We start from the raw sequence: 13,152 nt of genomic DNA on the forward strand, positions 1-13,152 counted from the left end.
CAAAGAACAGAACAGGAATTCATCATAATGGAGGTAAAAAGGGAAAAGAAACATATACAGTGAGGGGAAAGGGGGGGGGGGGCGGTGGGCCACTGGGGGGGATTCAGATTTTACGGGGGCCAGACAGGTGTTTTGTTGGTTACAATAATTGGTGTTTGTATAGGAAGGGGGGCGTGTCTGATACAATTAATATCAAATATCTAAATACTGAATCAAGCAACTTAAAAACTGTCTTCAGTGTTCACAAAAGCCTAGATTAAGAGTAGATGATAAAATTACCCCAAAAAGTTTTGAAACTGAAATATGCCTTTAATTAGAAGGACTAATTTGTAAACATCAAAACAAATGTCCTAATTACATGAACTAAAGATGTTATCCAGGTTACATAACACTACAGTTTGGGTACAGTAGACATACTGTGAAATACTCTTCAGTCAGGCCACTAGACCAAAATTAGAGCTCTACAGTTCTGACACATGGTGTAACCTAAACCCAAGTACAGTAAACAACCTTACAGTAGGCTGTTTTCCACTCCAGGCGGTCTGTAGCCATTCATACTATCCCAGTCATTAGTCGAGTGTGTTAAATATGTCGCAGGCCACATGTCGGGTGGATGGTGTATGCGTACGTAGGGTGTGTGGGGGTATTCTTAGAGCTGGTGACAGTGCAGGCAGACCGGTCCATTCAGCTCCCCCTCTATAAATGTAGCCCTGGCTGCAAGTCCAGGCAGGCCTTATAATGCACTCTTGACACCGACGTACATGTCAGTTAGATTAAACCCAACCACATACAGTATGCTGGTCCGTTACCCGAGGCCGTTTGGAATACTGAACTCTGAAAAGTACTGAGTGTTAATTTAACCCAGAGGGTTATGGACCCTTCCGGGTGCACCATCTGGGTTAGATTAAATACTCAGGATTTCACTGTGCGAGCATTATGCACTCTCCAAATCATTATAATATCGTACACTAAAACTTGGGGATATTTGATATTCATATAAAACCGCCCACGCACCACCACCCACACACGGAGGAAAACTCTTCAGCATGAGAGGCTCGGGTCCAAGAGGGATCGTGTTAACATTTGAGAGTTCAACCAAGGGTAATAGCATGCAGTCTAAATGCCATTCATGATATCAAATGATGCCGTATTTTTGGAAGCGCAAACTGAGGAGTGTCAGAGATGCACGGAGCGCGGGGCAGAGGTTTTGTCTCTGTGTCAGAATCCGGCCCACGAACGCAGATGGCTGGCATTTGTTATGCAAACTGACATGCATGTCTTTAACCTCTACTACTACTAAAGAAAATAAAAGCTGGCACAGATTAGCTCCAACATGAACGGTATCATGTATTATAGCTGGTTAAGGGAATATTGTGTCAAACAGTTTAAATTAAAATGCATGAATGTTTTAAGCTACATTCCGGGACTTACTTCAATGAATAACATGTCCATTACTCTACCATTTGTATGGTAGAGTATGTTAATACATGAATTTAACCTAAAACATCTGCCGTTGTTGTCTGACATGACGAGACTCGATGGGAAACAAGAGTCGTGGGTAAGGGCATATTATTTGATACGCTGTCATTCTCCATATCAGTCTGTGCCTGAAGAGTCACTGATTGCATGGGTCCTCCTCAACAATGGCGTTCCCCCCTCACATTAAAACATGTGTCCTCTTGTCCTTCAAAAATGGAAGCAACTAATCATCCTCAAGGATGTCCGGATGTTCCTCCCAGAACTGCTCTCCTATAGCGTCACAGTTATGAGCGTGCACGCTCTTCCTGGTGCGTGTCACCTGCACCTCCTTCTCCTCCTCGCCCGGGAGCTTCACTTGCTTGGTCACCGTTTCCTCTCGCTGACAACAAGGAAAAAGGCAGGTATGAGCGCCTGATACTAATGTTGAAAATAATATATCATATTAAAAACATGTTGAATACTTTATTAAAATGCCCAATATAAAAGATGATGCTAAAGTTGCAGAAAGCAAGCAAACCTTTTCCCAGATCAGAGTGGTGCCTTTCCTGTGTAGCGGAGACTCGTTGTTATAGTTAATGCCAAACTCTGAGAAGAGGATCTCGTTCTTGTGCGAGAATAATGTTCCCTGGAAATAAACATACAGTATCATAAGAATTAGATCTGTGCATACATGCACAAGCAGCATGAGCGTTCGCCGTGCGCACGCACAGTACGCACACACACACGCCCCTATCAGGTGTTCCTAATCCTATACTCACCTTTAAGCGGTCCTCTGCCTGGGCTGTGGTGAGGCCTTTCCTCTGAACCAACATCCAGAACACTGTGTTATACAAGTTATTGACATGACCTGGAACACAACACAACACAAAACAACAAAAACAAGGTTCAGTTCATATCACAGTTTTGGGGTCAGTTTGGTTAAATGTATATTTGGTACATTAGGAGGGGAACTAGTTTACTTATTGGGACTTGGTGATTGTAGAGTGGCAGGACATCCTTGAAGCAGGTCTCCCACCTTTCGTTGGCAATTTCTAAAGCTTTATTCATAGTCTAATAATTTCGGTGGTGAGGTGACCACCAAACTACAACATGACGTCACTGAGCCGCGGTGAAGAGCAAACCACCGCTCTCCCCAGCCCTTCTTTCTGTTTTTACTCACCACCGCTCCACGTTATTACAGCTCCGGTGGTCACCTCACCACCGGAGCGGTGGTCACCTGACCTCACCAACGAAAATCTAAACTATGATGTCTTACAACAAATTCACACCAGCAGCGTTTCGCTGCCATATTCTGAGAAATCGTTCAATGTGTGGCCTGATGAGAGGAGCGACCGCCCCTTTCCCCACAGCGGCAGGAGGCGGGGACAGCAAAAAGCGGAGCAGCAAATTTTAGAAACGTTCAACCTTGCAGAACAGAGCAGCAGTCAACGAGAAGTGCGCCGACTACTGTATCAAAACATACAAATACTTTAATCTAGTAGTTATAGAAAATAATCAAAATTAAGCAACTGCATGGCTTACAAATATATAGGTAGTTACAAATAAGCTTACAAATAAGCTGCCATAAACCAGCATTGAGTGTCTTCTTCACCCTGCCTGTGAGCTGATGCCAAGCGCAGCAGCAGAGCGGCAATTTGCTCAATTACGAGGGTGTCATTCATACCTGGGGGCTGGGGCATGCCCATTTTGTGAGTGATAGAAATCACTGACACTGCCATTGTGATTAAACTCATAAACCAACTACATGGAAAAAGCGGCATTCCAAAATAAAAGATGCAAGACTGACTCCGATGCAATTTCTCATGTTTATTTGAGAACGCTGACGCGTTTCGGCAGTAGCCTTCTTTTAGTTTAGTTTTAGTTTTTAGTTTAGTTTATTCGCACGATAAAAACAGTACAAAAAAGGGTAACATCAATAAAAGAGAAATATGTGCAGGTGAGAAAAGAAACCCATGGAGGGCTTATATGTGGTTCTCACCAAAGATAATATACAAATTCTTCAGAGCAGACTAAAAAGCGCACCTGTTTTTTCTTTCTTGTACTGCCATTGTGATCTCAGCATAAGACCCACCATCTTTTTCCATAGCTTATGACTTACAGTGAGTGAGTCTCTTTAACCCATTTAGACCTGTTGTAACCTAATACTTTGTTATACCTTTCAACCTGAGAACATGTAGCAACATATATATATATATTCTTTACATTTTTGAATAAGAATTTGCTGGTTTTCAGAAACTTTAGGTTAGGATTTAGAAGGTGTTTTTAGAATCGGCCTCAGGTCTAAACGGTTTAATGAATTTCTTTTTAGGCATAAATTTTATGTATGCACCTAATTTGAACTGTCTTCATTGCATAGCAAATTGGTCCATCTTTTTTTAACCACTTAACCCAACCCAATAAAAAAAACGTTTGCTCTGAAAGAATATATATTCAAAGATTTGTGCCGCATTTTCACGATTTTTCAAAGATAGCAGACCTACAAGCTCGTAGCGCGCCACTCGGTGGCGCGCTATGAGCTTGTAGATCTGCTATTTTTCAATAGCTAAAGCATAACATAATGTTAAAGTTAAAACACCAAAAGAGGATCCCGCCCAGAATGGGTTAAGCGATATCTTATACTTTGGGTAATAGAAAATAGCCAATCTACAAGCTCAAAATGCATCATATTGTGAGCTTCTAGATAGATCTGCTATGCTCTGCTTTGAACATTTTGAATTATTTTGCATTTTTCAATTATTTCAATTCAAATTTGAACTATTTTGCAAATGCCCACAATAGGGATGCCAGGGTGAAAGTAGTTAAATGTGCTGACTTACAATCTGCTTGCCTCCAGCTGACATAGTCTCTGAGGGTGTGGTTGGTGGGATACAGGACCACCCGTCCATCAAAGCTCGGGGGGTACAGGAGGGGATGCTCCCCAAATAACTCCTTCCAGTAAAACACATAGGATGAGGAGAACTGAGAGCTCACATGGGTCATCAGTTTACTGCCAGGGGAACAGACAGACATGGGATGGGGGAGTTCAAATTACTCAATGTTAAGAACTAAAATAAAAACACACATTACAAGCTACAATCTGGAAGTTTCATGTCCGTTGTCTCCCTCTCCTGGTGGAAAGAGGTAATTGAATTACAATAAACGTTGAACTTTTATTGAACCTAGTGTCCAATCTCGTTCTGTGCTCAGTGGCGCCGTCGTAAAATTGGGGGGACAATATTCGAGATCGAGAGTTGAGACTAGAGAGCAACTGCAGTTACTGCACGTAGGGTAGGCTATATAGCCAGAATTGTCATTGCGGCGAAAGGCAAGCATGCAGTGGCAGCCAATACACAACGACAATTGCGCAACAAAATGGGAACGATGCTAGAGAGAACACCAGCGCCAGTCTGGAAAAATAAATAAATAGACCAGTCATTCCCCAATAGTGTGGGGACATTCAGAGCCAAATGACCTCCCCTCCGGTGCCTATGTCTGTGCATCCATCTGCTTCAAATAACTCCAACCACAGCACATGTACTAGTTATGTAAATGAACATACTCTGCCCTAAGTATTGTTTCACATAATTGAGTTAATTAAAATAAGTCCTAGGCCATATAATATGAAGTGTATTATGTAATATGTCCCAGCTTCACTCTGCCTGTACCTTGCTCTCCTCTTAAACCAGGTGGTGCTCCTCTTGAAAACAAAACTGAACTCGTCACTCTGGCCATAAGCGATGACGATGTCGTCCAACTCCTCCATGACAGAGCGAGCACTGCGAGTCATGAGGCCTAACGCCCTGTCATCATTGGGCTTTGTAAAGCCATGCTGCTCGGCAAACCTGAAAAACAAGTTTAAATATTGGTCATATATTGGTCATATTGATAAGAAATGTCACTTTCTTCCAGCAGGTACTTTTTCCCTTGATTAGAGGCTGCATAAACGTTCTGGTATCAACATCCCGAATGAGCAACAGTGCAGTGCATTTCATGGAAAGCAGGTATCACTCTAGCACTAGAATGGGGGATATTCCAAGCACTATTTATTCAAATGTAGAACACTCAAATGTAATTTTGTGGAGGCATTAATCTTGGCGGCATTCTAGCGCTCCATGTGTATGCAGTGCACTTACTAATTATTGGTGTGACTTGGGGTCAGCTCTTGTCATCTATATGACTATATCACATACAGTACATTTTCAATGTGCTGGCAGAAAACTTGTAGCTTATTTAGTTAAATATCTCCACATTTCCATGTAGGTGGCGAGGGGGCGGCACTCACAACAGCATTAAACACACCTTCCTTTAATGAGCACAACCGTATGGGACACAAAAAGGTGTAGGATTGTAACACACATGATTGATCACACTCTCTATTGATCTACACTCCCGAATGAAGCAAAAACTGACTATGATCTAAATTAAAATATAATACAAAAACAAAACAACTCACTTGTGAAAGTTGCGCCCATCCAATCGCACAACTATGTAGCAGTTTTGCAGACAGGTGTCATCTGTTTCAAAGCTTCGGACATACTCAAACTTACTCTTCGCCATGGTTCTGGTGTTGCTGCTAAATAAATGAACCAACTGTGTGAAAATGCAGGTCTTGGAGCCTCCAAGGAATAAACACCTAGTCCGCATGAAGATGCTCCCCTTGGGAAATAGAAAAAAAGTGTTTTACTGCACTGAAACCAGAGAAATGTATTACGGTCTAAATTAACAGTTGATTTGTTATCTGACAACAGTCCATTATTCATTCGTCATTTGAGCCACGGACCACCATTTGATGAGATTTAGCCTGTTAGACCCAAGACTTAGAATATTTTGTTGTCGTTGGATGAGATTTTGTTCACAATTCCATGCTGTAATGACATGTGGTACCACTGGAGACAACAAGACAAAATGTTGATAAAAAATAACCCTTTCGGGTCCATTTGGTTTCATTTAACGCTCAAGGGTCCAAATACCAACTCTCCATCATTTATCTGGGTACGACCTGGCTGGAACCCCCTCAAGGACCACTAGTAGTGAAAGTTGTGTTGACCCGATGAAGGTATGGCGGATTCGGCCAAACCCGAAATACCGTCCCGTATGTCAAAGAATAGCTATTCTAAAACATAGAATACACGTAGGTTCTATATATGCATAGTTCACGCATACATTTGGATATATTGAATATCTAATGGACATAGTATACAGTATATAAACACAAAACAGGCTCACACCATCACACACGTTGGTTTGTGTACAGTCCGTCGATGAATAACGTCCGTACTAGTGTCCCACTGCACCAGAGACGACAGTTCCGGGACACATTCATAAAAATAAAATAATATAATAATAAAATAATAATAATAATAATCAAATCGGTTTTGTAAAACCTCTTCAATTGACTATTTCAATTCTCTAACTACTTTAAATACTTCCTATATATTACTACAATTATAATATGACATAGGGTTAAGCAATCATTCATACGTCCTCCCATGCATGTCGATGTTCTGTCGCCACCTCCTGGTAAATGTGCAAACTGCTGTGTTGTCTATGGTCTCTTACCCATAGATATATATATGCTCTTACCACCATACAGCTGAATATTATTACACATTTGGAGAAATGATGGTACATTTATTTATCCACACATCTTTGGTTTACTACTAGACATTTCTGATGGAGGACACTAAACTTTCCTGGTTATATCCTCAGTAGTTTTTGTATTGATCTTTTGGACTGTACCCATCCTACACAAACTATGAATAAAATAATCAATCAATCAATCAATCAATCAATCAATACAAACACCGCAACCTTCGGGCGATGGGATCTATCTATGATTCTATGTAGACCATGATGTAGACCCAGAGCCTGTGTAGACCTAATGTAGACTATGCACTACATTTCCCAGGGTTCTCTGCTTCCCTGCGCATGTTTTCAAATACAAACATGGAGGAAAGTGGAAGGAGAGGTAATGCGGATACCGGTTGCACAGAAGGAGGTGGCAGCAGCAGCAAACAAGCAGCCGAATCGACACCACCAAGCTCGGATCCAACGCCCGCGGCGCGTGGTGGTGAAGATGCTGAAGCCGGAGGAGGAGACGCGGCGGCGGGGGACGAACTGGACGTGTGTTCGGACAGCTTCGACCCGCTGCTGGCCCTGTACTCGCCCTCGGTGCCTGCTCTGCCCTACCCCAACATGAAGTGCTTCAACAACGTCGCCGACTACGAGAGCTTCCTCCGGGGTGGTCCCGGCCGGGCCAAGGCGCAGACCGTGGAGAGGAGGCAGCGGAAGGCCATGAAGGGGGTCGCGGACCCCGAGAGGATAGAGAGGCTGAGGCAGCTCATGGTGAAGAACCCCACGGCGGGAGCGGAGGATGAAGGGGAGACGAGTGGCAGCAGCGCGCCGCGGCGCGGGCAAAAGAAGACCAAGAATGTGTTGACGAGGATGCTCTGTATGTATGTTACTAGAACGCACGTGGTGGTGGAAGAAGTACTCGGATATTTCTTTTACTTGAGTAAAAGTAGAAATGCAACTTTCGAAATTGTACTTTGAATTAAAAAGTGCAGAATTGGCATCAAAGCACTGTACAACAGTACAGAAATGTGTTTAATGTTGCAGATCTGGTAAAAATGGCAAGATCGCTAGTCCACTACAGCTGTACAATAAGTGCAGTGAAGTAAACAGTACATTATAATGTAAATGTAGTATAATAATAATAATAAGAGGCATACAATATAATGAAATTAAATGAAATGATTACTATATTTACCCAGGGTATCTGGGCTAAGCTCAATAACTTGTTTCCAGCCAGGCCCTGCTCATAGAACACATTTCATCGTAGTGGTTCAATGCCTTGTTCAAGGGCACTTCAGCGGTGGTAATTTTAACGTGTCGGACCGCTGATTCGAACTGGCGACCTTCCGGTATCAAGACCGCTCCGCTATCCGTTCGGCCACCGCTGCCACTAATGCCTCTGAGATATACTTTAATGGAGTAAAACTATAAATATAATAGTGTCCAAAATTGACCACTGACTTAATGGTTCTGTCACAGTAAAATTCTGCATAAATAGATACTTTCTGTTGGTTCTCTACTATTTATGTCCATATACAGTCCCTCAGTGAATAACTTTTTATAACTATTTTAGATTTGCACTTCTCACATTGTGATCTCTGTAACCATTAAACGGAGGGTAACATACTAACAGACCTAGGACCTAAGTCAAAATACAGTTCTGTAGCTTACCTGGCCTTGTGTGTTTCAGTGTGCAAGGGAAGCCCTTTGGGGGAACTGCAACGCTGTGTCGAGGAGAAGATACGAGTCAAGGTTCACATCAGAACTTTCAAGGGACTGCGTGGAATTTGCTCTGGCTTCGTTGTTGCTTTTGATAAATTCTGGAACTTGGTAGGTAATCTCAGGGCAATCCCATAGCTGTCATTCCTGATGTTAGAATGGGCTATATGCACACATAACTCTTCCTACTTCCAGGCCCCTTCCCTACTTCCTTCACAGGTGTTACAGATGATTGCGACCAGAGATAACCTTGCGTTTTTGACACCTAACCCACAATCCCCGTCACTCTGACACGTCACCTAACTCAAATCCCTGTCGCTCACCCCAGGCAAGCCCCCAGGTCATCGTGACATCATGTGACATCAGTCCCCTGGTCACCCCAGGCAAGCCCCCAGGTCATCGTGACATCATGTGACATCAGTCCCCTGGTCACCCCAGGCAAGCCCCCAAGTGCCCAGGTCATCGTGACATCACGTGAAAAAGTTCCATACATGGGCATTCCCAGCTGATATCCTAATATAATCCCTGTTATGCCCATATGGAGTTCCCTGACTGTGATCAATATTAAGCCCATATATGGGAATGCCAATATATGATCATATTGTGATAACCACTGTGGTTGCCGCAAAGTTAACTATGGAATCATTCATTGCCCGTCAGTCAGTTTATCACTAAAATCCCCATACATGGGGAAAGCCCCATATATGGTGCCCAGGTCTCGTGACATCGCATGACATCATCAGGGATGGAGATCCCTGATGTCATAGTAAATGTGACCTGCTGTCACAATTAAGCCCATATATGGAGATCCCTGATGTCATCAATATTAGTACATGGATATATGTCAGAACCTGTTCTCCTGTATGTATCTTTTTGTTCAGCACCTGAACGTTTTTTGTAGATGTGTGTACTTTCCTTTGGATTCCCTTTTGACTGATACCTGTCCATTTAAACTTTAGACAGGCCAAAGTTATTTGTGCAGCCGCAGCCGGAAAAAACTAGAGTTCTCAATAGGCCCGAAAAGTAAGGCTTGGCCCTACCTGGGCCCTCATCAAACCCTGTATATTCAATACACAGCCCCCGCTGCCACCCTTAGATCTTCTCGCCCCCAGGCGTCTTACTGGTACTAATGGCTCTGTTAGTGTACAGTGGTTCTCAAACCTTTTAATTTCAAGGACCCCATAACTCTTGAGAGTGTACAAATGGAACCAAATGACCCTTACGGGTCCATTTGTACACACTCAGTTACAGACCAGTACGGAGCCATTTGGAACCCACTCAAGGACACCTTGAGACAATTTAGGCATTTAGTAGACGCTCTTAAATTTGTGTGCCCTTTCATTCTTTCAAAATAGTGACCTGGGGTTTTCTAAAAAAATAAATAATCCCAGGACGTCTAGAGACGTCTTGGGCACAAATTGGGTTGCGACTTACAGTAATCGATAACAAAAAACAGACCCACTGGTGTAACAGAGTGTTTCCAGTGAGCCAGCATGCACAGTAGCAGCACCCTGACTCTGTTTGACCAGAATGAAACGGAGCCTTCAGTAGTATCATCGGTAACACCTGTGAAGGAATTAGGGAAGGGGCCTAAGTTTTTTCCAAAATGGCGTGTATGCACATAGAGCCAATTATTACCTGTATAGTAGCCACCAGTTACAGTCCAATGTACAGCACAGTAGTGTTACACTTACAGTATGTCTAACTCTTTCTTTAACTCTGTCTTTGGCAGGCCATGGTGGATGTGGATGAGACGTACAGAGAGCCACTCCTTGGCGAGGCGTTTTACCATGAAAAAGCCCTTACGGTGTCACGGGTGGGTTATAAGGTGGCAGCTGTTCAGGCTCACGTCCACCTCCAAAAATCATGTCATGTTAACAACGTATTGTCTCACGGTCCAGACTATCGGAGATATGTGTTAGAATTTCTAAATGCAAGGTAGTTGTTAAAACGGTGGCGAGTGCAGCCGCTAAAATCTATGCCTATTGTTAAATCATGTCATCACCTCAGTATGATAAAGACTGGATTTGCTCAGAAATTGTTTCTTTTTTCTCTGTTGTTTCCACCCAGTTTTAACAATGAAAGGTGGGAGATTGTCAGTCTATAGTTAAGCGAAGCATTAAGAGACTGATTTGTGACTATGTTCTTTGTGTTTGTTACTAATGTCTTGCTCTGTCTCCCCAGCTCTTTGAGAAGTTGAAACTCCAGGAAAACCCAGAAGAGGGCAGTGAGCAAGCGAGGAAGCACACAGGAAAGGGAAAGACCAGTATTCCTCAACCAGAGACTCCAAAACAGACTCAGGAGAAAGACTCCAAGAGCAGGGACCCGAGGCTATCAAGAAGCACTGTGAGGGTTAAAGACAATGAGCCTGGGCCCACGGTGAAGGCCCAGGTTCCAGAGACTAGCCAGAAAGCCCAGAAGAAAAGTGGCCATCCCTACGGGAAGGTCCACACACGCCACATCAACCAGCTGTTTGTACGAGGGGAGAATGTTCTCCTCGTCAACCCACAGCCACTCTGAACATTTCCCTTTTATTCTCTGTTTTGAATAAAATATCACACAGCAGCTGAATTCACTCTGAAAATGAACAGCAGACGGTGCTTCCAGGATGCAGACTTTGGATTTCAGGACGTTCTGTGGAACCAGTAAAGTAGCATATGAGTGCTATCATTATATCATATTGATATGTCAGCCCTTCTCTGTTCCAACAGAGGAATTATGTTTCAACTTAATTGAACTTCAATTATTTTTCAATTTTATGTTTCAACTTGAGCTAAAAGCTTTGCCGTAGTAGCCTACTCTTGTCATACATTATTTAAACTCATCCCTTGTTGTCTGGTAATGACCATCCATCTATCAATTAGCTTCTCATGAGGGAATTCCATTTTGAATGCTTCTGTTCTGCACCATAATACATTTTACCATCATTTAGACACGATTGTGGAAACGATGCACTTTTATTACCCAGCAGGTGGCAGTATAAACCCGTCACATGCCATCTGTGAAGCCATTGTCAAGTGAAAAAGAGCGTGTCCCTTTATGTTGCTTTTCCCGTTAGTTTGAACAGGAATGACAGCACGGTCTCAACGGACTTCATAAATGCATTATGAATAATTGAGTTTGTGAAGCTCGAGATTGCAGATGGCACTCAGAAGCTGTCATTTGTCTTGACGTCTCAGATTGCCTTTACTCTTTAATGGGCACATTACCCATAAAAGCACAATTTACTGCCGCTCATGGAAGTTTTAAAGATGCAGCTTTTCTTTTTTCTGGTTAAATGGCAGAGGTTACTTTTGGATGACGAGTGGAATGGAGTGATTGCTTTTATTCTACAATGTTATGGGGTCTGCAGCAGTTTTACGTTTCGCCCCCCCCCCTCCCTCATTCTTTTTTCTTAATTAGGCATGCAAACAGAATGTAAGATTAATTGCTCTCATTTTTCATATAATTATAATTAAACCATACATGGGATAGGAGAAACCTTGCAATAGCAGAGCTATTGTCTAAAATACTCTGCACTAAACTTGAAATATTTTCATAAAAGTGTGTCAGAGCGTCTCAGTTTGCCCTATTTCTCCACTTAACAAGTCTTCCTCTCCAGAGAGTCAAAATGGGGTTAAGCGTTCGACAGCGGCTGCATTTTTTTGTCTTGTTTGTCACAGCCGTTTGTTCCGACAAGTAAACCTTGGTACTGGAACAGGAGCAGGGCTTGGGCAGGTGTCTTGTGACAGCACAATGCCGCGTTCTTTCCTCATGACCTCCCTTTTGTAAACAATAGTGTAGTTGAGACTACACAGATACAATGTTACCATCCTTTTCTCTACCCAGATGCAATTGTGTACCACCATTATCCACCAAGCATTCAATATGATACCGCCACATCCCCATCTATCTCAGACAATCTGTGATCAGTGATCACATAACCTCACACTCACTGTACAGTAGTGTTCCATTCGTCACTTAATCCCTATTTTATACTTTGTCACATGACCTGTTCTGTGAAAACAGAATATACAAGCTCACAATTTACAAGACCTGTATGTGTTATAAGCCCCCCCCCCATACAACCCAATAGCGCATAAATAAAGCCTTTAAAAACAAATATTTGTGCAGTGTCAATAGTGTAATCTCATCGGCAACCAACCCCTGGTTGTACACCATAATCATGCACTGATAAGCAGCCAGAGGCCATTTTTACATTCAGTTAAATTAAAGCTGTGTTGCATTCATCTAAATCGACTACAGTAGGCTACTGTAATGGTAAGCCCTCTATTTGTCTTTAGTCTTATATGTACATCAATATATTCCAAGGAAAAAAACAAACAAACAAGTTTACAGATCTTTCATGTTCATTCTTACACAAAAAAGCATTAACCCATCCAGCTTAATGTAATTTTAGTG

At 42.6% G+C, this 13,152-nt stretch overlaps 3 protein-coding genes across 6 annotated transcripts in view; 2 read left to right on the top strand and 1 right to left on the bottom strand.

Annotated features, from left to right (window-relative positions):
• The window catches only part of adrb2a (adrenoceptor beta 2, surface a), a 237,335-nt gene that overhangs the window by 23,383 nt on the left and 200,800 nt on the right, over positions 1-13,152 (top strand). The gene's annotated exons all lie outside the window — the stretch shown is intronic.
• Positions 280-7,761, bottom strand: thg1l (tRNA-histidine guanylyltransferase 1-like). 3 transcript variants are annotated; one of them, XM_079508822.1, is made up of 7 exons: positions 7,648-7,761; positions 5,912-6,114; positions 5,124-5,300; positions 4,296-4,465; positions 2,238-2,326; positions 1,997-2,104; positions 280-1,858 (listed from the first exon to the last, which is right to left on the bottom strand). In XM_079508822.1, exons 2-7 carry the CDS (start codon positions 6,100-6,102, stop codon positions 1,703-1,705), a joined length of 891 nt encoding a protein of 296 aa, XP_079364948.1. In that variant the 5' UTR covers positions 6,103-6,114; positions 7,648-7,761; the 3' UTR covers positions 280-1,702. The 3 variants fall into 3 exon arrangements, with proteins under 3 accessions (XP_079364948.1, XP_079364947.1, XP_079364946.1); XM_079508821.1 differs by lacking the exon at positions 7,648-7,761 and adding an exon at positions 6,697-6,747; XM_079508820.1 differs by lacking the exon at positions 7,648-7,761 and adding an exon at positions 6,687-6,741.
• lsm11 (LSM11, U7 small nuclear RNA associated) lies at positions 7,359-12,823 on the top strand. Of its 2 annotated transcripts, XM_079508801.1 has the most exons (4): positions 7,359-7,909; positions 8,723-8,862; positions 10,484-10,567; positions 10,936-12,823. In XM_079508801.1, the coding sequence occupies exons 1-4, from the start codon at positions 7,387-7,389 to the stop codon at positions 11,269-11,271; spliced, it is 1,083 nt and encodes a 360-aa protein (XP_079364927.1). In that variant the 5' UTR covers positions 7,359-7,386; the 3' UTR covers positions 11,272-12,823. The 2 variants fall into 2 exon arrangements, with proteins under 2 accessions (XP_079364927.1, XP_079364928.1); XM_079508802.1 differs by lacking the exon at positions 10,484-10,567.

This window comes from Electrona antarctica (assembly GCF_951216825.1).
Source record: "Electrona antarctica genome assembly, chromosome: 1".
NCBI classification, from domain to species: Eukaryota; Metazoa; Chordata; class Actinopteri; order Myctophiformes; family Myctophidae; genus Electrona; species Electrona antarctica.